This window comes from Nyctibius grandis, chromosome 16 (genome assembly GCF_013368605.1).
Source record: "Nyctibius grandis isolate bNycGra1 chromosome 16, bNycGra1.pri, whole genome shotgun sequence".
NCBI classification, from domain to species: Eukaryota; Metazoa; Chordata; class Aves; order Nyctibiiformes; family Nyctibiidae; genus Nyctibius; species Nyctibius grandis.
In genome coordinates, this window is record NC_090673.1 from 6,873,746 (window position 1) to 6,899,731 (window position 25,986).

The window sequence follows — 25,986 nt, forward strand, 5'->3', positions numbered from 1 at the left end:
CTGAATACCACTGTACACAAGCCAGCAGCCCTGCCTGGGCTCCTGTCCCCCATAAAGGTAATGTATAGTGTATATACAGTATATCACCCCCGCAGCGAGCGCAATGCTTCGCTCACCGGCCGAGCGAGATGCTCTGGTGTGCCACAGCGAAGACGGGATAGAGGGGCTCCGTGAAGGTCTCCCTGTGGGAGAAGAGGATGGCGCAGGAATCAGGGTCATAAAAGAGCACCTCCCCTCCCGCAAAGTCAACCAGCACCCCGATCTCGGCCGGAGACTTGATCAGCTCCACCGCCTGCGGCTGCCCGGCGTGCAGGAACCTGAACTCCTTGTCGTAGCGAGAGAAGACCCACGAGGCAGCGTTGAAGCCCAGGCGGGCTTCGTTGCCAGAGCCCTTCCGCGGCAAAGAGCTGTAGCAAACCCCCAGCTTGTAGGCGCAGCTCTTCTCCACGCTGATCTTCCACGCGCAGACTCCCGAATGGAAAGCCTCAGTAGCCAAAGCATTGGGCCAGTGGTCAAATCGCTCGGGGCAGTCCAAGTCCACCTTTGCTTTCTTGGGGTTGAAGGTCAGGGTTTTCTTGTCTTCTGACAGGCTGAGGTGGGGGCTGACAGTTTTCTCATCAACGTGAATCTCCTGTGAGCCTGCAAGAGAAGCCACACGGTGAGCGCCGGCTCGGTGGCCCATGCCTGAACAAGTCACAGCCGTCAAAGACACCATCTGCTCCCCTGGGGTGACACGGTGCTGGGGGCCAGCACAGCAGCTCCCCGCCGCCTCCCCTCTCAAGCCTGGGCCAGAACATTACAAAGACTCATCCAAGCCCAGATTTCACCAGACACCTCCCCACCCTGGCACTACACATCCTGCAGAGTCAGAGAAGATGCTGCTCCTCTTACTCTGACCATGGCCCAAATCCCCACAGAACAGAACTCAGCGGGTTTGGTTCATCCCGCTCTTGGGAGAGACCCAAATCTCAGCCCTGTCCCTTCCCACCCCCACTGCGGGTGAGCAGGACCCGACTTCTCCTCCCCAAGCCAGGGTGAGCCAAGAGCCTGGGCAAGGACGGCAGGGCTGTTTGCAGAGAACCAGCAAAGCCGGTAATACAGGAATGAGGAGGAACGAGAGGGCTGGGCAGGGGAAACCCCGATCCTCCCATAAAGCCCAAGTCATTCATCAACCCACCCTGAGCAGGTTTGAAGCAGCTGCGGGAGGCAGCACCAGGCATTAGAGATGAGCACAGCCACGACCCGATTTGGGTTTGCTGGGAATTAAGGGGCTGCCCTTGTGCCACCCCACAAACCCCGTGAGCTGCTAGGACGGCACCTGCCCTGGTCCTCCCTGGCAGGAGACAAACCGAGGCTGAATTATGAGTCTGCACGACATGGAAGTGCAGTTGCACGTTAGGTGGAAGTTATTGCGGGCAACAGCGAGCAGAAAGAGGAGCTGAAGAGAGCATCCCCTTCCAGCTGAAGCAGACAACCCCATTCGTTTGATGATTATTTGCTAAGCAGCAGCCACACGCTCTGCAGCGTGCCTGCCCACCACGCCATGCCCTCCGTCGGTCTCTGCAGTTGTATGTGCCCACGCTGCCTATTTGTAGGTTGACTTTCCAGGAAGCCAAACGCTGCTATGAATTCACAGAAAACAGAGCAGGATGAGACTTTATCTTCCCCTGACATTAAACCTCATATTGTGCAACACCCATCTAACCTAGGGACAGGATTGCATTCCAGTGTTCACGTACAGGGATCATCCACGCGGGGAAACACCGCCCCGGTGACACCCACGTAGCTTCGTTGTGGAATCACGATTCCAGGGAAGCAACTGAGGGAGGGGAAGCGCTGGCAGAGTAACAGTAGAGTAATTCAGGTCAGCAAATTTTCCCACACAGTCAAGTGTTTTGTCATGATTAAATCTGCCCTCTGGATATTCCCATATTCGTGTTCATTTTTGAGAGTGAAATGGAGGTTCTTCTGCCTGCTGGTTTCCAAGTTTTTGAGAGGCTTTGGGGCGAACCGTCAAGGCTAGGAATTTACTGTTTTCAAGCAAATAAACCAGACTTCCACCTGTTCAATGGCCTTTGGGAGGAGGGACCACCAAGTGAAACACAACATTACTGTGTCTTAACGAAAGCTAGGACCACTGCAGTTAATATTAAATTCCTAAAGCTAGGTCCTGGGTGGACTATGGACTAGTGACATAAGCAAGGATGTGACAGGCATCCTCAGCATGGAATAATGACATGTTAAATGGAACCACAAAAAAACCCCACCAAACAAACCAGAGTAATAATAGAACCAACAGACCCACTACTAGGCTCGAATGCCTTAGAGTCATTACATCTGACAAGGACACTATTGGGAAACAAATCCATTAAAAAAAAAGTGTCACAACAAAGAGAATTAGGGAAAGGTTTCCTGCATGACCTAACAGCTCTGAACATCTGCTGAGAACCTGCTCAGCTTTGCCAACGTACAAGTGCAGGAGTCTGTGTGACTGCCAGCACTCAAAGTCTCAAAACAGAGGGAAATTAATCACAAAGAGTTTGTAGTAGAAGAAACAAATGACGTTGTCGTCTGGTATGTGCAGATTCTCAAGCTAATACTGGAAAACACAGGAGCAATAGAAGGCAGAAGCGTGCACCTTGGAGAGGGGCCTGGGAACAGGGAAAACTGGGAACCGCTCATCAGCATCAAAAGTGAGATGAGCAAAAATCCAAGGTTAATGCAAAAGCTTTGGGAAGATGACCCTGGGGATTGTTCACAAAGTGGCACACGGGACAAATGTCTTCAAATTGTGAAGGATGTTGTCACCTTTGAGGAACACAATGCTCTTTCGAAACGCTCTAAGGGCAGCCTGGAAGCAAGAGTAAAAGCAAACATTTCACAATCAGCAATTCAAGCAGATCACAGGCGGAAGAAGGAACGTCTCTCCCTGCTCAACAGAGCCGACACCAACCTGGTAAAACCATACCCAGAGCACGCTGCTGGCCTGCCAAACGCCTCCAATGCAACCTCAGCTGTGCAGCAAGAGCTGAACCAGATCACAAACGCCTCTAACAAACCACCGGCTCGTGCAGAGCCACAATCTCAGCTTACGATCAGAAAGCTGCTGCATTTACTCACTTCTCATTCCAGCACGTCAGAGCGTCTCACAGACGCCACGCGGGTGAGTTCACCCTCTTCTAAAATCACCAGCAGGCCAATGCTAAATGTGGTAAAGAGAAACTTCTGTGGCAGAGATTCCTATGGCAGCATCAGCTTCACTGCTGTCACCAAGTGACCCAGGAAACAGCAAAAGAAACCACGTGAGGTTAATCAACAGAGCTGATAAAAGCCACAGTCTTTTCAAACCCCTGTTCTTCTCTCGGCCACAACCAGCTGCTTTGAGCCACTGTCCCCACTCGCAAACCTCCTACAGCTGCTGCCCCCCTGGCTGGGGGGCTCCAAGCAACTAGCAGGGGCTGGGACAGCAGAGGACGGCAGGATGCCCCACGTCCTGGGCAGGACACAGCATCAGGGTGTTTTGACACAGCCTCAGGATGTTTTTTTGGGCACAACAGGAATGAGCACGCAGGAATCCCCAGAGAGCACGAGACCCAAGCGAGACACTGACCTGCGATGCAGCAGAGAACCGCGGAGGCCCATAGTCGATGCAGCAGTGGACTCTGAACACAGGTCTGATTAAAGTTTAACTTCAGGGACTCCTGGGGCTCTAAGATTCCCTCCGCCACCTCTGCCCTAGCAAAGGAACACAAGAGTTACTTTGAAGTACAATGATTTACTGACCAGTGCTGAGAGGCATTTATAAAGCTCACTAGGAGGTACGGCAGAAACAGGAGCTGGAGCAGTTGCAAGAGGAGCACAGGCTGCAGAGAAACTTCACGGGGGGTTTCTGGACAAACTCTCCTTTCAAGTGATAGTTTCGGTTGGCTTTGATTACAGTCCCTTCTGAAAGGACCTCAGTGTTTCAAAATGCAATCCCAGCAGCCTGAGTCAACAGCCTCTTCACTCAGCAGACACAGATTAAACATGCCTGAGAGCAGCCATCAAGGTGCAAGAGGAGCACAATGAAGAGGCTGCACTGAGAGAATCAGATTTCCCTCTTTATTGGCAAAGCCTCGCTGCCAGAGCAAAGGGAGAGAGCACGCCGGGACTCCGGGTTTCATACAGCACAGCAAGGAGATGGAGGGCTTGCTGGGTTCCTGGGCCCTGCAGCACACACATGAACTCATGGCTGTAAGTCAAGGCTCTGGCACTGGCTGCTGGGGATGTGCCGTGGATGATTTCTTCCTCTCTACCGGCAGGCTCCAGGCAAAAAAACTCCTGACAGAGTCCAACCCGTGCTAGCTAGCACCTTTGCAGCAGCCATGGAAATAAATGCCTGTAAAAAAGCAACAGGAGGTGCCTTCTCAAGGAAGGGCAGCCCGACAGTACTGACAATGCTGACACCTGCCCTTGGTTCTCCCCTCTGTGCAATCTGTCCAGGAAGGAGGCAGCCCGAGTGTGGAGCTGCCCCTCTGGGCAATGCTGTGCCAGCAGCCCCCCCCAGCATGGAGCACACCAGCTTTCCGGGTGGACAGCCCTCCCTCCTGCCAACTGGCCAGGGACAGGCTGGCTCCATCTCCCAGGGAGCCCTGTGGAGTTACTAAGGAGCTGGAGGTCTCCCACCAGCCAGGGCCAGCACACCTAGTGACGCCTCCAGGGAGACATTGCACATGGAGCATTTCTAGGTGCCAAACTGCTCTGTCTGGAGCTTCAGCACAGCACGTGAAGCAGAGACAAGAGGCCACGCTGGCATATCCGCGCTCTGTCCTTGTCCTCAACAAAAGCAGCGCAAGGGAGGAAAGAGGGGGGGTGTCACCTGCTGCCTGAGCAATGCCATGCTGCTCACAGCTGGAGCCACAGAGAGTGCAGGCAAGCTTGGAGCAGGGGTCAGGCGAAGGAGCAGGGGCAGCCAGGTACTAACCTCTCAAAGATCTCCTGTTCTGCATGCTGGGGACAAGGAGAGAAAGAGTCATCACAGCTGAAATCCCCACAGATAAAATCCCAAACACAGGCTGGGGCACAGCAAACCCGGAACCCAGGGAGCACTGTTCTCCTTCCTGACCCAGGGAAACCACTCCTCACCCCACCGCTGGCCCTGGGGAGCATCCAACATCCATTTTGTTCAGCTGCAGCACTATCCACTCCCTGACTCAGAAAATGAGTGGGAATGGCTGCGGGTGATACACCTTCTGGTAATGGGGTAATGCCTGCTGCACCAGTGGGACTGGGTGACAAATAGCTCGAGAAGGGCGTGGGAGCATCCAGACAGCGCCCGCCACTGCTCTGCTGTGGGTGCAAGCAGTGCGAGAGCAGGAGACCGCAGGTACAGCTGGATGGTCTGGCACAGGGGAAACGTGGGAGAGCTGAGGCAGGTGGAAAGTCTCAGATCCCCAAAGAACCAGCTCTGACTCCACACCCTCTGGTAGACACCAGCCTGTCCACGTCTGGGAGTTCTTACCGCTGCACCCTGCCTGGCCCAGAGTGAAAACCCCAGCCCCGAGGTCCCCACCGCTCCCCCACGCCACTGGGACGTGCTGCCAGAACAACCTGTGCTTGCAACAAACAACCCCCAAAGCTTTCAACGAGGGCTGAAGCTGCAGAGGACCCAAGGCAAGAGTCAGCCAACCTCATGACCAGTCCCACTTGTTTCTGTACCCGCCGGCAATGGTGCGTTCTCAAGGTACAGCCCAATTAGCAAAGTGGTAGGGAAATATTTGATCCCTGCTCAAATACGAGCTGCAGGGTGCTCTATGTGCCTTTCACTTTCCTGTGACATAAACCATATCGATTCCTGATAGACATAAATACCCACACCAACAATCAAAGGTGGAGAACGTGTGATCCCTATTTCTCCTCCACTATGTGGCAAAAGCAGGAACGGAGGGTCTCGCTGTTTTCTGCCACAGGCATGCGATGGATCTCGCTTTCCAACCTCCACTCTCTACAGCGAGGCCGCAGCCCAGGCAGCTGAGATGCTGGGGCAGGACAGAAGCTGCGTTTCCCCACCCCAGGAACAGCCATCTACCTTCTGTCCATGGGATCGGTTCTGTTCTCCAAGCAGAGCTGCTGCCCTCCTCTTCACAAAGTTACACGGGGCAAGCTAAAAGGCTATGAGCAAGGTGGTGCAATGGCCACCCACTCATGTCTGAACCAGAGGAATCGCTTGGATAAATGGAGACAATTTAATAGCCAGAAAAGGGACTGGGTGAAGGGAAGGACAGGCTGCTTTGCCCGGTAAATATCCCAAGCAGAGGTATGCCAGGCAACACGGCAGACCTTCAAGAAGAGCTGCAGGTGCTCCCAAGGGTCACGTTTTGTTTAAAACTAGACAGAACACTCAAAAACTGGTGGCCCAATCTAAGTGCTGTAAGAGCAGCTCTCAACCAGAGCTGTCCTGAGCTGGCAGCCAAGAGCTCAGAGACCTGTGCCTGGGTAGTTCTGAACCTCCCTGCAAGCGAAAGCAGAATCAGGCAGAGCAGATGCTCTAGGAACCACTGAGAAACTACAGGGGCTTGACAGGACCAGGTGAAGGAGCTTCCCTGAGCTAGACCTGCAAGCGTAGGTCCTGTCCAACTCTGCCTCCTTGCTGTCAGTGCAGCAAGCTACTGAACACCGTATTTAAGCCCCATAATATCCATGATAAAAAGTCTAGGTCACTTCTGGGCTGACTGACCCATCCCTCAGTCCCAGGAGCAGTACTCACCACCAGGCCCTGGTCATCCAGGTTGGTGATCACATCCACCAGGTAGGTTCGGAGGGCAGCCAGCTTCTGCAAAGCCTCAGTCCAGTGCACCCGCTGGGTCAGGATGCTCTGGTGCACCCGCTCCTCCTCCGCGTGCACCTTCTCCAGCAGCCGCTGTTCTTCATTTTCACACGCGTTCCCCACGAAGATCAGCCTCTGGATCACCAGCTCCCGCGCCGCGTTGGCTGCATTCTGCCAGAGCAAGGAGAGGAGAAATATCAGCCTTGCTTCAACTCCAACAAGAGCACCAACCGCTTCTGCTGGCTTTCTGGGGGCTCAGCTGTTAAGAAGACTCTGTTAACTGAGCCACAGTAATCACCACGATGCAAGCAGAGGTAAATGGGGCAACCAGTCCCAAACCTGCCTACTGCCTCCTGGACTAACCCTGGCACCTAAGTGACAACCTGCAAGGGATCAGAGTCTCATCCCTCAGCAGATCTCCCTGGATTCGCTATTAGCGAGAAACAGAGCCACCACGAGAACTTGTCTTTTGTCCTTGCTGACAGTGAGGCACAAAAAAAACAGGAATCGTTAAGGCTGGTCCTAGCAGGATGTTTTAACACCAAGAAGTTTACTGTTTGTGTAGGTTTTTTAGGCAGATGAAGCAGGAATCGCGGGCGCACCCTGGCATGCCACTTGCCCAAGCCATGGGGTAGGAGGGGGACAACCCCTGCACACCGACGAGCCCCTCGAGAGCTCAGCACCTCTGCCGGGAGCAGCGAGGAGGGAAGCACGCGGGGCCAGCCCCGCTCCACGCTGCGCTGGAAGATGGGGCAGGGACTCACCAGGACGGCCTGGTCCTTGGCGGGCAGCACCTCGTCCACGTGCCGGGCGATGGCCGCGCTCTGCAGCTGCAGCCGCTCGCACCGGTCCACGATCCTGTTCTGGAACACAGAGCAGTGGGCAGCGCGCAGGCCTCCACGGGGCGATGGCGGCCCCCAGAGCCCCGCTCATGCCCAGACAGTCCCCACCAGGCCCCCACCCAGCCCCACACCTCCCAGGATCCTCCTGCACCACCCCATAGAGAGCCCCACTCCCCACGGCAGACCCGTCACATGGCCCCACGCCCCACCAGGCACCCCACATGGTCCCACACCCTGCCAGGCACCCCACACATGGCCCCATTCCCCATGGGAGATCCCTCACATGGCTCCACACCCCATCAGGCATCCCACACACAGCCCCACTCCCCACGGGGGACCCCTCACATGGCCCCACACCCCACCAGGAGCCCTACATGGCCCCACACCGCACCAGAAGCCCCACACACAGCCCCACTCCCCACAGGGCACCCCACACACAGCCCCACGCCCCACCAGGAGCCCTACACGGCCCCAGACCCCACCAGGCACCCCACACACGGCCCCACTCCCCACGGGGGACCCCTCATGGCCCCACACCCCACCAGAAGCCCCCCACACAGCCCCACACCCCACCAGGAACTCCCCAGACGACTCCGGCCCCACGCTCTGGGAGAGCCCCCAGACCCCCCCCCGTCGCAGGCAGCCCCGCACCCCCGGACCCCCTCGGCCCCCGCGGACACCGCGGAGGGCCCTTGGGTCCCTCCGCCGCCGCTCACCCGCAGCTCGGCCGCCCGCTCCGGCATTGCCCGCGGCCCCCCGCCCCGCTGGGCCATGCTGCGCCCCGGCACCTGCCGCGGGGGCGGAGGCGGCCCCGCCCGGCCCGCACGGCTGCGCCCCGCCCCGAGAGGCCGGGCGGGACCCACCGGGCGGCACCGGCCGGGCGGGACGGACGGGACGGGAGAGCGGCGGGGCTCGGCCCCCGGTGAGTGCGAGGCGGGGTCCCGGGGCTGGCGCTGAGCTGGGCTGGGCTGGCTGCCCCATATCCCCGTGCTGTCCCCATACCCTCCCCAGGGGCTGCCCTGGCTACAGGGACCTGGACTGCACCCGTATTGTACCCGCCAGGCTGCCCCACAGCCTGCTTGTGGGGCTCCCCCCAGCTACAGGGACCCGGGATGCACCCATTTGCCACCCACGGGGCCACCCCCAGCTATAGGGACCTGCATCATCGCTGTGGGGTCACCCCCAGCTATAGGGACCTGCATCATTGCTGTGGGGTCACCCCCGGCTATAGGGGCTCGGGGCTGCCCCTGTGTCCTCCCCAAAGATGGTTAACATCCCTCTTCTAAAGGATATTTAACACCTCATGAAAATGGGGAGAGGGCTCTGCGATGGTTTCCCTGCCCGCTGCTGGGGGTCCTGTCATTTCCTTATTCCACGGCACAGATTTCACTGCGGTGCCGGAACAGGCTTAGGCAGCAGCCTGGGTTATTTTTTAAAAACAATTTAGTAAAAAAATGGGTTTGATTTCTGTTAAGCAATGCATTTGGGGGGAAGGGAGGATGGGAGATCCTCCAGCGTGACATTCAGTCTTCTGGAGGTGTAGCTTTGTGTGATCAGTTGCTGCAGGATCCCTGTGTTATGAGAGAGCTTTGTGATGGACCAGGCTCATGACAGACGTGTAGGGCAGCCTGCCAGACAATAAAACCTCAGATGAACACCCTGCCCAAGCTACTGCTGTTCTTGTTCAGGATTCAGAAAAATCTCCTCTTTTTTTTGCAGTGGGCAAGAGGCAGGAGAACGCGGTCAGACACCAGACAGACCTGCTTTCCCACAGCCTCCTGCAGCTGCCGGCAGCTCTCTGCCTTGATCCAGCTTGGTTTGAGCTGACATGCAGGTAGGGACGATTGCACGTGTGCATTAACCACATGAGTGGGGAAACTAACTGCTGGTTGGGAAACAGAGTAATCATCGTAATTAAAAAGTCAGAATTTATGTCTTAGCTTTTTCCTAGAATCTGTTTTGCAGGAGAAACAACTGCCAGAGTTCTCCCGTTGTCAAAGAAAAATCATGTTTGTTCCCAATGTACTGAAACGATTTGGACACTTGGTCTGATCGAAAGAAGTAAATTGCCAAATTATCACGGCCCCTGAACTGTGAGATTTATGGTTCTTCACCTCCTTTGAACCTACAAGCTCATGGATAGAACAGGTGGAGATTAACTGGGTATTACCCATTGCTAATCACAAAAGCTGTCAGGGTAAAATTAGAAAGGGAACATTTTGTGGAAACCCAACCCCTCTTGCTTAGTGCTTCCAGTATTTGGTTTTCAAGTTCTTGTGGGCAGAGCCTTGAAGCACATTTTTTTGTTGCTGGAACAAGCAGGTGGGTTTTCTTCTGATTTTTATTAACAAAATACCACTGACCCAGAAGGAGGGAATGCTAACGTATACGTGGAACAGACTAAATCCAATTAGTGTGTCTTGAGCTAAGAAGCAGCCAATCATGTGGCAATTCACTGTCACTGAAACTGGTTTCTGCTCCATCTGTGACCCGTGAGGACAAGAGGGAGAGATGCTGCCACAGCCCGAGCCCTGCTCTGCCAGAGGCTCCTCTGCCCGGACGGGTGCACTTGCAGGGACTGGCTGTCGCAGTGTCACTTGTGAGGGATGCCCTGGGACGGGGCAGGCTGGTCTCAGCCTGGACAGCAAGTATTTTTTTGCTGAGTGCATCTGGGTTAGCAAGATGGTCTTGTTTAGCCTGGACCTGGAGTTTGGACAGAGAAGCTGCTGTTCCCAAAGTGTTCCTCAGTCTACTAGAAGACCATGTCAAGCTTTACATTAAGTCAGGCTGGTCCAGTTAAGTTCGGACTGCCTGTGACTGCCGTTATCTTGGTCCCACCAGCCAGCTGCACAAACTTCAGTCTGAAGGTGTTTGTGTTCACCAGCCTGGAGATCGGGATCTCTGGGAAACGTGGGAATTGGATACTGCAGTAAAAGGAGGCATAAGGTGCTAGAAGAATTAAAAGCAGCAGCTCTGTCTCTATCGTGGCCTTGCCAAGCTTGGATATTTTTAAACCTCAGCTGTAAGGTCCCAGTAACCTCATCTCTGAAGCTGGCTCTGCTCTAAGCGAAAGGTTTGACCAGGGAGCTCCAGGTCTCCCTTCCTCTGAGGTTTTTCCTCTTATTCTAAATGAAGTTACGATGCAGACAACGTGTTATCAGCACTTTATCCCATATGTGTAACAAGCAGCAACCTCTCTGGATTCCCAGTAATGCTGTGTCTCCTCACCCCCAGGTCATGTCCCAGCAGCAAGGGCCTGAGATGCTGACGTGACGCTCACCGCCGCTGGCCGTAGCAGGAGCCGTGCTCATCGGCAGGGCTATGGGGAAACTGCAGAGTAAAATCAGCTTCCGCACCGCCAAGTACAGGTAAAGCAAGGCCAGATGATCATGTCTTAAGTTAATAAACCAGTTCTGAGAGTGACTAGAGAACAGCAAATGAATAGAGAATATAGCAAGCACGTGGTTTTAGTTTCATTATTGAATGTATGAATCAGATTTTCATTTTTGACTCCTGCTTCTCCAGACTGCTCAGCTTCTTTGGGGGGCTGAAATCCAACATGTAGCTCACAGGAGCAGCTGGGCACGTAAACGTGGCCGGTGGTCGTGCTCTGTGATGGCTAAGGCAGAGCTCTGAAAGCTGACAGCTCCAGGGGTGGCTGTTTGGCCCAAATATCCAAACTGCTTCTTTGTCTCTTCAGAGACTGTCATCAGCTTTCATTGGCAAGATGAAATAATTCGGTGTCTCGCGGCAAGGTGGGTGATCTCTGCCTGGAGATCAGCTGAGAGCGCAGGGTGGCCCCTGGGAGGACTCGATGTGCTCAGCAAGGCTGGTGTCAGAGCAAAAGAGAGCAGCAGAGCCTGCAAGGCGTTAGTGGAAGGGGAGGCTGGGAAGATCAAAATGCAGCTTTCTTCTGTCCTTTGCACTAGCATGGAGTGAGTAAACATCTAAGTATTTAGCAACTGCAGAAGTGGAATAGGTCTACTCCATCCCACTTAGTCCAGGAGACCCATTTGTCCCTTCACAGCTTCTCCTCAGCTTTCTAAAGGCAGGCTTTGTCACTCTGCTGCCCAGCCAGTGGTGCCACCTCCCAGACCTCACTCTCAGCAGGGAACATCACCCTGACTTTGCCTTAGGACACCTGGCAGCTCCTGCCGCTGTCTCTCTGCCTGCTGCAGGGCCGATGGCTCCTTGGAAGAGATGGGACCCACTCACGCCGTTCAGCAGCACGGCCCCGTGCACACCGACACCGTCACTTCTGTGGCTGCTCTCCAACCAGACCTGTGTGTGTCCGGAGGAAGGGATAAGGTGAGGTATCCCCCGCCACGGGGCACAAAGCACAGTCACAAAAATGCATTGACAGGTTAGGAAAATAGGGTTTAAATGTGAGCTTTAAACATTTCCATGAGTGGTAACAACTTTGTCAGTTCCTGAATTTAGAAAGAAAAGATGAGCTTAGAGTGAGGGCACACACTGAAGCACATCGAATCAAATTTTATAACCTCTCCAGAGCTCAGATCGCACCAAATGCCTTCACCCAGGTTTGGAATCACTGGACTGGCCCTTCTCTTATGTTACCTGGCAATGGATGGGCTCTAAAGACAGTTGTATATGCTGTAGGAGCTCAAAACCAGAAGAACCCCTTCCCTCTCCAAGCTTGGATGGTGCACAGGTCTCGATATAAAATAACCAAGAACGTGCATAATCCTCCCTCACCTGCTCTGCTGCTGCCGCTGCTGACGGCCTCTCCCTGCTCCTCCACAGAGCGTGGCTGTTTGCAGCTGGAGGTCCGGGGCTGTGCTGCGGCAGTTCATTGGGCACGAGCGAGAGGTCACCAAGGTGAGCGACAACTGATGGAGTGTGGTGGGGGCTCATTTGGGCTTTTAAAGAAGTTTTTCCCATAAATTTAATGGTTTCTGAGAAAAAGATCTGAGAACACCCATCCACCACCCAGATCCCTGGTTCTGAGAGGACGTGGGTCCCACTGGCGGGTCGCACACCCTCACTGCCCCACATTTCCCACCACGGCACGCATGGCCACAGCACGGGCTGCAGCAGTCACAGTTTCCCCTGGCCCTGCTGCATTGGGGTTTGCCTGTGGCCGGGATCCAGCAGAACAGAAGCAAGCAGGAGTCGCAGCGTGAGCGTCAGGCGATCTGTCACGTGCACGTCCAGCATGGCCAAAACAGAGTTTGAAGGTCAGGCTCTCCCCAGTCATGTTTCTGCAAGTCTTGGGCTTTGACACGACAGCAGGAGGGTTGTGTTCTCCCCGAGTGCATCTATGCTGGGTGGGAGGCTGACCAGCTTCTCCCGTCTTGTCCTTGGCAGGTCACCTCTGCTCTTGACTCCAACAGAGTCTTCAGCGCATCCCGGGACAAGACGGTGATGATGTGGGAGCTTCATGGGACATCAGGGCCCAGCCAGCACTTCCCAGGACACGAGCTGGTTGTTACTGGACTGGCTGTGAGCCCGGGTGAGGACCAACACGCTCCCATTCCCCAGGGATTTCTTAACACCTTTTCTTGACAATTTTTGCACGTTGCCTTGTGGTTGCAGATGCCTCCCAGCTGTGCACGGGTTCACGAGACAACACTGTGCGCAAGTGGGACATAGAGACCGGAGAGTGTCTGGGCAGAGCTGCTATCTCCAGGAATCTGGTAGGAGCTGCTGGTTCCTTGTATCCTATCATGGCACCTCGCTGCCTGCTCGGTTATTTCGTATGTGAAGCCCTGCAGAGTGAATTTGCTCTGAGCTTGGTGCTAGAGAAGCCCTTGAGGCACTGCACAGGTTGCCTGTGCACCTGGGGAGATCAAAGCTCCAAGCTGGTTACTCTGTTCTCCGGGTAACAACAAATCCAGTAGCACAAAGATACCAAGAGACACACGGCAATTTGTTAATGCTCCAACTCAGAGCTGTTGGGAAGCACCTTATGCAGCGAGGGCTGCATTGCCTTTTGTACCAGCCCCGCGGGGGAGCTGGTATGGGTACTGTCTTCTGGTGCCCGTGGTACCCCTGTTCCCATGGCACTGTGTCCTCTTGAGCTGCTGGCACCTCCCTGCTTGAAAATCACCCCCAGTAACCACACTGGGCTCAAACCCTGTAGAGGAGCAGCATTGGTGAGAAGTGGAAAAAAGACTTAGAATCACAGAATCGCTTTGGTTGGAAAGGACCTTTAAGGTCATCGAGTCCAACCGTTAACGCAGCATTGCCAAGGCCACCACTAACCCATGGCCCTCAGCACCACATCTACACGGCTTTTAAATCCCTCCAGGGATGGGGACTCCACCACTGCCCTGGGCAGCCTGTGCCAGTGCTTGACAACCCTTTCAGTGAAGAAATTTTTCCTGATATCTCCATCTGACATTTCCTGCTCACTACCCAGCACGAGGAGGGAGAGGAGAGGGGAGCTCGGTGGCTGTGCATCTACTGGGCTGCATGCGGAGGTGGGCTTCTGCTCATCCTTTCCTCTCCGCAGGTCACACATCTGTGCTGGGTTCCTGGGGAGCCTTACTTCATCCAGACATCAGAGGATAAAACGATCAGGTAAATTCTACGTGTGGCCACAGAGAAGGGAGTTACAGCCTGGAGCACGTGGGGATCATGGGAGAGGCCAGTGCGCAAGGGGCTGTTTTGTTGGTTGTTTGTTGTGACCACCTGGTCTCCTGTGTTGCTGCTGGCACGACGTGTGGCTAGAAGCCACCTTCCAGCTGACCTGGGCCTTGGAGCATGGTCTCTTGCCGCGGGAGGACAGTATGGGGACACCCTCAGCTGTAGGCACTGGGCGGCAACTGCAGAAAAAAAAGGAGAATATATAAAAATGAAAGCTCAGCACAGCTGCTCTGGCCAGAGACTGATCCAGGACAGGTAAACACCAGGATGCAGGGAGAGCTTTGGGAGTTTGGCTCGCTGGGAGGAAGGAGGAAGACTGCCCCGCGAGGGATGGCAGCAAAGGCAAAGCGTGAGGGCGCAGTGAGGGTGTGCGGGAGGGCACGGAGGGAAGCCCATGGTGGCAATGATGCATCAGAGTCCCCCTTCCCCTCTCCTGCTCCTTCCAGGCTCTGGGACAGCCGGGAGCTGCAGGTGGCCCACACGTTCCCAGCCAAGCGGCACATTCAGACGTGGTGCGACGCAAGCCCGGACGGGCGGTACTGCCTCAGCAGCAGCGGCGGCTCCGCTGGGGAGGGCGGCGAGGCCACTGTGAGTTGGCTGGGCAATAGTCCTGCTGTTCCTGGCTTTTCTTCCCCAATGTCCCTGGCACACAGCAGAGGGCAGCAGATGAGTGCTCCAAGGATCTTGCTCCCACTGCATTGGCCTTATGCTGGTGTCACCAGCCAGGGCCAGAGCTTAGTGTTTTCCTGCCTGTCCCTTTGGCAAGTCTTCTGCTCGGAGAAGATCTGGACAGATATTCTTCCTGATTAAAGCACTGGGATTTTGTTTCAGTAATGGCATCGAGGAGCACGAGGTTCTTGCAGAAAGCCTGTAAGGGTCCCCTTGCTTGAGGTGTTTCCAAACCAGGGATTCAGTCCTGCAGGTTCTCAGCCCTGTGTGTGAGCACCAAGAGGGTGAGACCCCAGAGAGAGCAGGGCTGAGGACGGGAGCAGGCTGGAGACACGGTCACCTGCCCACACAGCCTTAGCCCATCAGCTCTAATAGGTGTGGGCACATGCTCAAATAGTCACCAGTGGTGAAAATCCTTCAGGGTTTGAAGTTCTCCAGGACTGTGAGTGTGAGCAGGGCACAAAGGCAGTAGGCATTGTACTCTGAGGGTTGGCAAGGAGCTCTTTATCCAAAACCATCTTCCTTTCTTTGTAAAACAGCTCCATGCTGGCAAGTGACAGTAACAGAGCCTGAGCTCTAAACGCTGCCCGTTGCCTTGCAGCTGTGGGACCTACGGCAGACGAGGAGCCGAGTGCGCGAGTACAAAGGGCATTTCCAGACCACGACTTCGTGCGTTTTCCTCCCACGGGGCCCAGCTCTCGCCCCCAGCATTGCCACATCCTCGTGTGACAGCACAGTGAAGGTCTGGGACCAAGACACTGGAGGTAGGGGAGGGTCCTGCCCACTCACTGTGCCTTACCCTGGGATGACAAAACTGCTTCCTACATTTCTGTCTCCTGGTGGTGATGGGCACAATGAAGCCTGAAACCTCTGGGTTTTACTCAAATCCAGCTGCAGGGCACGGGGGGGGGTAGGCCCCGGAGCAAACCCAGGGGCTTCTGTCTGCCCTTCAGCGAAGGAAGGTGTTTGGGTGTGTAACACTGGAGGTGACGACTAAAAGAAAGCAATGACAAGATGGCTTTTAAAGATACATCCAAGCTCAGCAATGAAAGGACAAATGATAAAAATCCAAAAGAGCAAGGGAACTCGAGGGCTTTCCACAGATAGAAGTGGAAAGTTGTAAAGAACAGAAGTTGTGCTGGAGGGCAGAGGGCTGGGCAGCAGCTGCCCTCACTTTTGTCGTCCTCTTGAAGGGGAATCACAGGCGTTTCGGGGTTAACCCTGCTTGCTGGAGTACCTGGTGGGGGCTGAGTCCTGACCTGAGCTAGACACAAAGGCTGTTTCCCTGCCAAGCCCTGCCATAGCAGCAGGTTTTAGTAACGCCCTGTGCAGAAGGCAGAGACCTCTTGGGAAGCTGTTCCAGTTCACAGACAGGCCCTGAATGCAGTCGAAGTCATCAGCGTTAGACACTCCCCATGGACAAGCACCTCTCCCACTGCGCTTATTTAACATAGGATGAAAATAGAAACCTGATGATCTCCCCCAGAAAAGCTCTCACCTTCTGTTTCACGTACCTCTTCTTTCACCCTGGTGCCCGTGCACGCCGAGATGGTCGCGGGGTTGGCAGCACCTTTGTTTTGATTGTTGCCTTCACAACTGGGTGACCTTCACAGCCATCAGTCTTAATTCAGGCGCTCTTGGAAGGGTGTAAGTCACCACGAGTTGCCTGCATGTCCGTATCAAATGCAGCTCTTAGCAGCTTGGCGTGGGGTTGGTGTCTCTGCACAAATACTGCCACAGCATTTCTTTATTACTAGACACAAACAGAAGGGCTGACGTGGCACTGGATATTAGAAATCTTTCTCTTTCCCTTTTGGAGGCTTATCAAAACTGTGCATTGAATGTAGTACAGCCCTTAGGAAAAAGTTTTCTGGACCATAAGCAATTTGGGAGAAAAAGGCACGTTGGGAATGTCTCCACACGAGCCCTGCAGCTCTGCCCAGTGGGGTCTGTCCGTCTGTCCATCCCTGCTTCCTCTCCAGGGAAGGGGCCTGACCTCAGCCTCGATCCCTGTTAGCTGGCCACTGCCCGACTGGGCCACGCACAGATCCCCGTGGGGCTTACAGGGGCGGAGGGTCTCTCTTCCAGAGGGCATTTCCCGATGCCTTTGGATGTGGGGATCCAGGACAGCGAGGGGTGCGGCTTACCTGCCGCCGGCAAGCAGAGGGAGGCGAGCAGAGGGACGCGTGTGGGCAGAGCCAGGAGGTGGGAGGTTGGTGCGGTCGTGTGTCATCTCTGCAAACCGAGTGTCTTGAGTGACTTCTCTCTGCCCTCCTCAGCCTGCCTGGCCACCTTGTGCCTCGAGGGATCGGGACCGCTGGCCTCGCTGGCCGTCTGCAACAGCTCCACGCTGCTCTGCGCCAGCTGTAACTCAGGAATTCACGTGCTCCGGATGAGCGACAGCGCAGACCTGGCACTGGAGGAGGTGGCAGTGTTTTGACCATAGTAACCCTTCTGGCAGAGACTGCCCTGCGAGGGGACGCGACTCCCCAAGAGCTTCCCCCTGACTGCAGGCACCAGGAGACCTCGTGCCAGTCAAGCAGCAATGTGTGTGATCAGCGGGGCAGGGGGGTTTATGGGTTTCAGTTTAGGGATGACGGGAAAGCACCGGACCTGTCTAGAAGAAAAGCCAAATCATGGATCTGTTCAGGCCAGGTTCTCGTTCCTGAACGAGCCTTGTGCATCGTATTCACAAAACCTCCGCCCAAGAGAGCTGCACGTGACTGGGGTAAGGGAGGAGATGAGCTGGGAGAAGCCATGGGGCAGCGCTGAAGGGTGCCACGGCCCAGGGCAGGGAACGCTCAGCCTCCTGCCCTTGCTGCAGCTGAGTGGAGCTGAACACGGGGCGACAGAAACCCTGCGCTGGGATTTATACCACAGGAACCATGTGAGTGTAAATGCTGGTGTCCAAAGTTTCACCCAAGTGAGAAAGCAGACAGAAATCAAACTGTGTGTGGTAAAGTACCTGTCATTTCTCCATTCCTTAGTCAGACACAGAGGCCACAGCACACATTCAAAACATGTTTTGATTTTCCAGAACACGACATTTGCAAAACCTCAATTTAAGGAATAAACAATAAGAAAGCTCCCCCCAGTGTCAGTTAAAACAAGACAATCCTACACTGAAAGAGCCTTCTTCGTATATCCCAGGTGAGACACAGCAAAAACTTAACCAGCAGATGCCTATGTGGATTTGAGACACCCAGTTCATGGGAGCGCTCCAGGAGCTAGGCCATGAGAACAGTACATGGAAAAGAAAAATTTCCCTGGCCTTTCACCTCTGCTGTGAGGGAATACGAAGGGGATGCAGACCTCCATGTTCACAGAGACTACCTTTGCAGAGCCAGGGGAAGCAGGGTACCATGTTCCTCTAACTCTGACAGCTAGTTTTAATTTCTTTGAATACAATCAAGTCTGAAGCCACAGACTCCTACCAAAGGCTCCTGGAAAAGGGAAGGTAAGAATGGTATTGACAGCAGCTGAACATCACACCATACCTGAGCTGGTGTGTGGCTACCTACAAACGTTTAAATCAGACTAGAGAAAAGCTGTGAGCCTGACTTGGGAGGGTGGGAGCAGATGGATCATCTCCAAATTACAGCAGAAAGCAGTGTCTGCAGGATAAAAACATCCTAAGTGGAAAAACATCACCCAAGATTTAACTCCCACCAAGTCCTGGCAAACACAGGTGCTTCCAAACCACCTCAACCCAAGACCAGCCAGTGACAACGGCTGTGTAATACATGGTGCAATAGCTGATTCCTTTTTTAACTTTAATATAAAAAAGCAAGTCTTAGTTGAAAGCCATTAACCTCTCTGTTGCAGTTCAGCAGCAGCACCTCTGAGCTACTCCGCTGTCCACAGCTTGAAGGTTCTGTCGTAGGAGCAGGTCGCTATCAGCTGGCCGTCGAGGGAGATATCCAGTCCCATCACCTTGCCCTCATGACCAGCCAGCGTCTTCAGAGGGGACCAGCCGGGGTGAGTCCAGATCTTTGCGGTGTTGTCGTAAGCACCCGTGAGCAGGAAGTTACCGTGATTGGCTGCAGTGGAGGGTGAGAAAAAAGGGAGAAGTGAGATTTGCAAATAAAAACATAACAAATCATCTCTGCTAACCAGTATGGGCCTTCTTGACCCGAAGGTGTGTTTTTGAGTCGCCCCATCCCCTGCCACCTCAGCTGAGGAGAAGCAGGGATAAGGAACATCAGACAGGAGGTACTTACGTTCAAATTTCACCCCGGTCACTAGGTTCTGGTGGGCAGGAATGGTGTAGATGCACTTCCTCTGGCGGAGGTCCCACACCTTGCAAGTATTGTCACCGCTGCCAGTTGCGACGTGGTATCTGCCAAAGGGTGGAGGAAGAATGTGTTGTTGGGAGCTGGGGTTTGTACTCAGAGCTCCCAGGTAAACCATGCAAGTTCTTTTCTTACCCATTTGGGGAGAAGTTAACCCCGTAGATCTCCTTCAGGTGGCCTTCTAGAAACATGATACAGCGTCCTGTGCGCAAGTCCCACACCCGGCCAAAAGCATCCAGTCCGCTAGGAAGAGAAAACCCGAGCATCAACCACCACAGGCTTCAGCAACTGCCCGAGTACGCTCAGCCTCAGCAGCAGAAATCGCCGGGGCACTTGGCATCAGTCAGCAACAAAACCTTGATAGTATTTCACACCCTGTCCTGACGCAAAGTAAACTCACCCAGTCCCGGCGAGAGACCCATCCGTATGAAAGGCAATGTCGTAGACGCCTTTGCTGTGCCCCTCCTGATGGAGAATCTCTTCCTGAGCTTCCAAGTCCCACAAGCGCCACGAGTGATCGTAGCTGTAGAAACAAAGCATTTGTCCGACTAAAGGTATCTCCAAGGAGAGTAACAGGATATTTCCCTGACTCTGTGGGCATTTTATTTCCAGATGGAGACCAGCAGGGTCTCACATGAGGGGCAGAGAAAGGAGGTCTTTCAGGAATCCCAATGACTCGCTGTTATTAACATTGCAACGGCCCAGCTGTTGTCAAGAAGGGCCAACCCTTGCCCATGCTGGGCTCCTCTGCAGACAAGCAGTGGTACCCACTGGGCTACCAGCTAGACAGCTAATGGTCATGTCTTAAAGCAAACAACCAAATCTCCGTACCAGGTCGTACCCAGGAACCTCCCAGACGGGTGCCACATCACACGTGCCACTCTCATGCTGTGTCCTTCAATATCTGCCACTGGCTCATCACTGAAAAACAGAAACAAAAATCATTGGACACTGGTCAGAGGTGGCTGGCTCTAGCCAGGCCTTTGCAAACATCATGATCACAGCAAGAGAGCTGATAATTAAACACAAGCCAGACAGGAACATCAGAGTTTTAACAAACGACTCTCAATTCTGCCTTCTGTTCACACAGCTAAAGCTCTAAGTGTAACCCCTTTATCCACACTCACATTGGTTATAAAGTTCATTTCTTAATATCCAAGAGGGCAAATTTTCTCCTAAATGAAAGGTTAGAATGAAACAATCTGCAAATCTTCCATCCATCACCCAAAGCAGTTTACCAATGCACAGCAGCAATTCTAACTTGATTCTTTTCAGATGATTTCCCCTCACCTCGATTCCCCTAATCAGGGTGATCTCTTTTCCTGCTGAAGAAGGTGGCACATACTGAGGCCAGGAATTACACTGGTATAACTACAAGAAAGGGTTATATTTGCAAGAGGATGGTAAATGTCCAATGTTTAATAACACAAAATAAACCCCATAATAACAATGCTGCAGCTGTGCACGTCCGGTCTCATTCTGACCTTTCAAGGCTCCAGAGTTTAACAGAACCATCAGCTGCACAGGAGGCCAGGCTAACGTCCTTCTTGTCTAGGGAGACCGTGGCTTTGGGATGGAAGACTACTGCTCCTACATTGGTGTTATGTCCTTAAGAGAAACGAAAATCAAAATTCATGGTCTGACACATGATCTTGGCAAAATTTTCAGAAAAGCAGCATTTCTTTGTTACTAATTAGCCAGGTACCAGTGAACATTAACACTGTGTCCTCTCACATTGGGTGAAGCTACATTGTAACCACCAGACAGATCCGTCCTGCAAACAGCTAAACTGCACTTCCAGCAGCACCCACTTGAGAGTATCAAGCGCCAAGGTTTGTAACCTCAGAATGCAGTGAAAACTCAACATGGGAATCAAGACATTTGTCCTCACATTTGTATTTAGTCAAAGTTGCGACCACTGTTCAAAGAACCTCACTGCTGTTAAGTGGCCTGGCCAAATATTCTGGTATTTGGCTTAAAATAATTCGAACCAGGTTTTGAAACAAAACAAAACACCATTCAGAAACAGAAACAGCAACAGCAAACTTGGGTCTTAGCTGTAAGAGAAAGGTCAGAACTTCCTCGATTACCTGACTAGTGCCCATGCTCCACAAGCCTGAGTGATGCTCTCATTAGAATAAATCTGCCCGAAGAACACTACATTTTGAGTCACAAAGTAATTCAGATATGGGAACTCAACCCAGAGAGGAACAGCAGAACTAAGCAAAGAGTCTCAGTGAAATTCGCTCTCTACCTCGTAAGGTGTGAACAAGGTTGCAGTCAGGCACGGACCAGAGCTTGCACAATCCGCTCCTGTTGAAGACAAGAAACAGACATCAGTGTAGACATGAATGAAGAAAGTTCTTGTAGAGATCAAACATGGAGCTGCAAAACCACCCCGGGGGCGCTCTGCAATGGCTAGACCACCACTACACTTTGGGCAACCAGCCACAGCGACTAGTGGACTCAGACTGAAATCTCTGCTAAGCTCTAAAACAAAAGTAAAGAGAGAGTTCAGATTAGGAAGAAAAAGCATTTCTGAACTCTCACAATTCACAGGCCTCCAATAACGTCCCCCTTCACTCCTGCTGTGCTCTCCCAGCCCCCACAGCAAGTGCTGTAAAAGAAAACTTACCAACAGGCTGTAGCGAGGAGTTTGGAATTGGGGCTGAAGTGGCAGTAGGACAGCGGGCGATCATCTCCAATCTGACTGCAGAAGTTATTCAAGGACTGTAACCAAGCACAAAGAAAACAATAAATGAGTAAAGTACAAACAACCTAGAGAAAGCCCCAGCCAAAGACTGAAGTGAAGGAGGCAAATGTATGCAGGAGGAGGCAGAGGCCTTTGGAAAGTTACTTTCAAAGGGAGGAGCTGCCTCAGAGCCACTCCAGCTGCAAGCAGGAGGGCCACCAAGCCAGCCTGACTGATGTAAGCTGGCACAGCCCTGGGGCACAGCTCAGCTCTCAACGTGCCACCTACGGTACTTGCCACCAATAACCCCACAGGCCTGCTTTGCAGCTACGGTTTTGACAGAGAACTTACTGTGGTTTTGGCCTCTTCCTACAACTCATCCAATGAATGCAACCAGACAGAGCTGGGCAGGCAGTGTGGTGAGCTTAGGGAGAAGCAAATCCTCTGGCAGCTAATGTCTCTGGGTGTAAACAGGATTAAAGTGGCAGCACACTGTGTGCTTGAGCCTCTCTGTTCACTTAAGCTGGCAATGTGAATTAACATGCTCAAAAAAGGCATCTTGGAGTCATCTAAAACAAGTTTTGCATTACTATGTTGGTTATTATTTCCCTTGGTTTTATGCACTAGTGACCACTGTACAGGAAGAGGAACTTCCTTGCCAGCTAAACCTGTGACAAAGCCAGGAATAAATCCCTTTAGCTTCACAGGCAAGTGGCAAGGCAATGCAGGGATGTCTCTTCATCCCTCTGCCACGCAAGGGGACAATTAAAAGTACATCTCTGAATGTACTTTGAATGAATGAAGAGTTAGAACATGCTTTATGCATCCCACAAGGAGAGAGAAAAAGCAGAGCTTTCCAACAGGTGACAGTGCAGAAAACTACATGCCTCTGGAGAGCACCTCTGGGCAGCTGATCTCTTCATGATCTCTTTGTAGGATCAGCAAAACGTTGTAAAAGCAGCAGCTGAGCATATGCCAAACCTACTCGCAAGGATTTGTGTAGCTCCTGTCTCTGCGATGTCCTGGTTGCCTCTGGAATCTCTTTGAGCAGCCGGGCTTCTTCTAGCCGCTTCACTGCCCTGTGAAGAGCAAAGGTGGGAGTAACAAGCCCCTACATTTTCCCTACCCTGCTGCTGGAAACAGGCCTTTCCCTCTTCTCCCCTAAACTGGGTTAGTGGTAGAGTCAGTCACTGAGAACTCAAGCTCTAAGCTCCCTGGACTTGCCTACCAGTGTATGTTCCCCATACCTTTGACCTCAGATTTCCTGCACTGCCCACACTGGGATCAGCTGCTAGATTTTACCAAAGGTTGCATCTCCCTCCTTCATTTGTGCTGTTTTATCTCACCTGGGGAGTGAGTAGTTAGCAAGCCACAGCCTCGCTGTTTTCAGACTGCGTGGTCCTTCGTGGTACCAGGTTTGCTGATACTGTAAGAAAAAGAACAAAACCAAAGAAAAAGCTAATGTGATACTGCTCTTCCCTTCAGTTACCTTAGATGATCTCCTCTTCACACGTAAGTGCCACCACAGCATCTTCTTTTAAAGCTTGCTGTGTTAAGGTCTCTTTTTAAGGGCATTTTGCATAACTGTAAGGCCTAGAAAAAGGCATTACAGGAGACAAGTCAAACTCTCTGCCCTATAGATCAGATCCTGACGTGCTCCCATTTCACTCAAGAATATTCCAATTGGACACTAATTCATTTTTACTTAATGACGTACAGCTCCCTCCGTCCCTACACATCACCCAGGAAAAAGAAAGCCCAGAGCTGCAGAAATTGTCCTCACTTCTTACACCAACCCCCAAAAATAAGGAAAAAATGGACTCAGAAAAGAGAAAGGAGAAGCAGAAAGAAAGAAAGATCAAAGGCAGAAACAGATGCAGTAGCAGGAACCTGTTTTTTCCTTCCCAAGTATGAGGACAAACAACAATAAAGGACTCACTACACTAAATAACATCTGATCTCCTGTTTTATATGCCGTACGCAGCACGGAATTTGGCCTGCAGTGCAAGGCAGGCTGAACGCTCCCGATTTAGACAACATGTTGCCACAGTTTTGCTAAAATGGGCAACACAGAAGGAGCACGAAGGGATGACATGAGAATCCACAGACTGACCAAAACCAAGAGTCCTGGACATAGCAGAGACCATCCAAGTAAGGCATCTCAAAGGATATCACACCTATCGGGACTGAGGGAACAAGAGAGACCATTACCTCTTCTTTGGATTTTCTAGACCTGTCATCATCTTTCCTCGTCTTTTTTAATGCGTCTGTGCCAACCACTGACAGGATATTTCTTAATCTGGAAAGAAACACATCAAGGCATATTCACTCAGTGAATTCTCTGCTAACCTGACAAATAATCACTGTCTGCCATTCTTTCTTCCTCAGCGTTCTTGCTGACTGCCGGCACTCACTGCACCCCAGCTACAAGGAAAATGTCAGGAATTTAATAAACTGAGTGTTCCCTGTTTGCAACACTCAGGGCATACACAGCACCTCTCCCTCCTTTCTGCAGGACCTTCTCCAAAGAGCGTGATGGGCTCCCCGAGCGCTCGCAAACAGGCTTTCACTTCCGAGTCGTCAGTGGACACGTTGATCTGCCGGGCTCTCTTCCTGCGCTCAAACTCAGCCAGCACTTCTGCCTGCCGCTCGCTCATGTGGTCTTCGAGATCAAAGACCTCACCTGAACAAAAAATGAAACAATCAGGTCGAAAACAATGGTTGCACGAGAGATCCCTCTCTAAGAGGAAGATCCAAACAAAGAGCCAACAGTCCAGGCAACGGTCTCACGGTTTTTATTTTCAATTACGCTCAAAGTTGATCAGAGACTTATGAAAGTGTCACATTCCAGAGCAAAAGGCAAAAAAAAAAAAAGGTTGTTAAACATTCTCACCGCTGCTTATGTTGATGTTGCCAGCCTCAAGCGCAGCTTTCATCCCCTCTTTTCCCAGCATCCCCGATTCTCCTTTGGCCAGACGCTCCCTTTCCTTCTCTTCCAAACTGCCATAAAAGATGGGGGCTTTCTTGGGTGGAGGAGCATCGCTCTCTTCTGCGGGCTTGCTCTTTGTGGCCTGGAAGGTAAATGCAGAATTTTAAGTGTGTTTTGGTTAAAAAGGAGAAAACAAACAGCTTGGCCGTGCAAGAAAGCCCTGCTCTGTTAGGGAAAGTTCGTACGTACATCATGAAGAGACCCCGGAGTTGTACGTGAGGTGTTAATCTTGGACAAGGCTACGCCCCAAGTGCAAAGATCAAAAGTAAATGCCACATTAAATAATTTGCTTAAATTAAACTGTGTTGTTTTCTGTTTATTATCTGCTTGCACCTCATTTTTTAAGGCTGTTTTTTTGATTTAAAAAAAACCCCTCAGAACATGAAGCTTTTCCTAATCTTGCTGAACAAGCCCCAAAGACGGCACAAGCGACGCTGACCACCAGCTCTCGGCGCCCTCACTGCAAAGCACAGGGAGATGGAAGGTGACCAGCTCCCTCCTCCCACAAGAGCAGCGTTACAACACCCTTTCCAAGAAAAATCAAAGGATTCTGTAAAAACGCGTGAGAACACGTAAGCGCTCCGGCCACGGCCCTTTGAATGGCTCCGGTGTCACCGACGGCACGGCGGGGCCTCCCCACACCGCAGCCAAACCCACACACGCCCCAAAGCAAACGCGAGCGCCCGCGCCAGCCTGCGGTCTCTCCCCACTCCTCCGGGCCCGCGTGTCGGTACCACCCCCGTGCGGGTAATGGGCCCGGAACCGCCCCCCTCCCCAGACACCCACCTCCGCAGGCGCGGGGGCCCGCACGGCAGGGCGGGCGCCGCCGCGAGCCGCCGGTGCCCGCGGGGAGGCCATGGCGGCCGCGAACCGGGAGACGAGACAAGCCGAGACGAGACGAACCGAGACGAACCGCGACGAACCGCGTACAGGCCCCGCCGCCTCACAACCGCTTCCGGGGGACGCGAGGCACGACGGGAAGCACAGCATCCGGTCGCGGCGGGGAGCGCGGGGCATGCCGGGAGGCGCGGTGCCCAGTAGCGGCAGGACGCGCGGAGCATGCCGGGAGGTGTGGCTCCGCGAGCAGG

The 25,986-nt window shown here is 53.1% G+C and overlaps 3 protein-coding genes across 3 annotated transcripts; 1 reads left to right on the forward strand and 2 right to left on the reverse strand.

Annotated features, from left to right (window-relative positions):
- Positions 1-112: 112 nt before the first annotated feature.
- On the reverse strand, positions 113-8,420 carry BSPRY (B-box and SPRY domain containing). Its single transcript, XM_068413770.1, has 6 exons — positions 8,364-8,420; positions 7,570-7,668; positions 6,746-6,976; positions 4,964-4,989; positions 3,611-3,735; positions 113-639 (listed from the first exon to the last, which is right to left on the reverse strand). Exons 1-6 carry the CDS (start codon positions 8,418-8,420, stop codon positions 113-115), a joined length of 1,065 nt encoding a protein of 354 aa, XP_068269871.1.
- A 2,548-nt stretch (positions 8,421-10,968) lies between these two features.
- WDR31 (WD repeat domain 31) lies at positions 10,969-17,365 on the forward strand. Its single transcript, XM_068414096.1, has 9 exons — positions 10,969-11,015; positions 11,826-11,955; positions 12,412-12,486; positions 12,976-13,120; positions 13,204-13,304; positions 14,123-14,190; positions 14,703-14,844; positions 15,527-15,689; positions 17,205-17,365. The coding sequence occupies exons 1-9, from the start codon at positions 10,969-10,971 to the stop codon at positions 17,363-17,365; spliced, it is 1,032 nt and encodes a 343-aa protein (XP_068270197.1).
- A 561-nt stretch (positions 17,366-17,926) lies between these two features.
- PRPF4 (pre-mRNA splicing tri-snRNP complex factor PRPF4) lies at positions 17,927-25,804 on the reverse strand. Its single transcript, XM_068413791.1, has 14 exons — positions 25,685-25,804; positions 24,803-24,980; positions 24,406-24,592; positions 24,121-24,208; positions 23,256-23,335; positions 22,895-22,988; positions 21,853-21,947; positions 21,472-21,530; positions 20,702-20,825; positions 20,049-20,138; positions 19,618-19,740; positions 19,353-19,460; positions 19,146-19,264; positions 17,927-18,965 (listed from the first exon to the last, which is right to left on the reverse strand). Exons 1-14 carry the CDS (start codon positions 25,754-25,756, stop codon positions 18,772-18,774), a joined length of 1,611 nt encoding a protein of 536 aa, XP_068269892.1. The 5' UTR covers positions 25,757-25,804; the 3' UTR covers positions 17,927-18,771.
- Between the last annotated feature and the right edge of the window lie 182 nt (positions 25,805-25,986).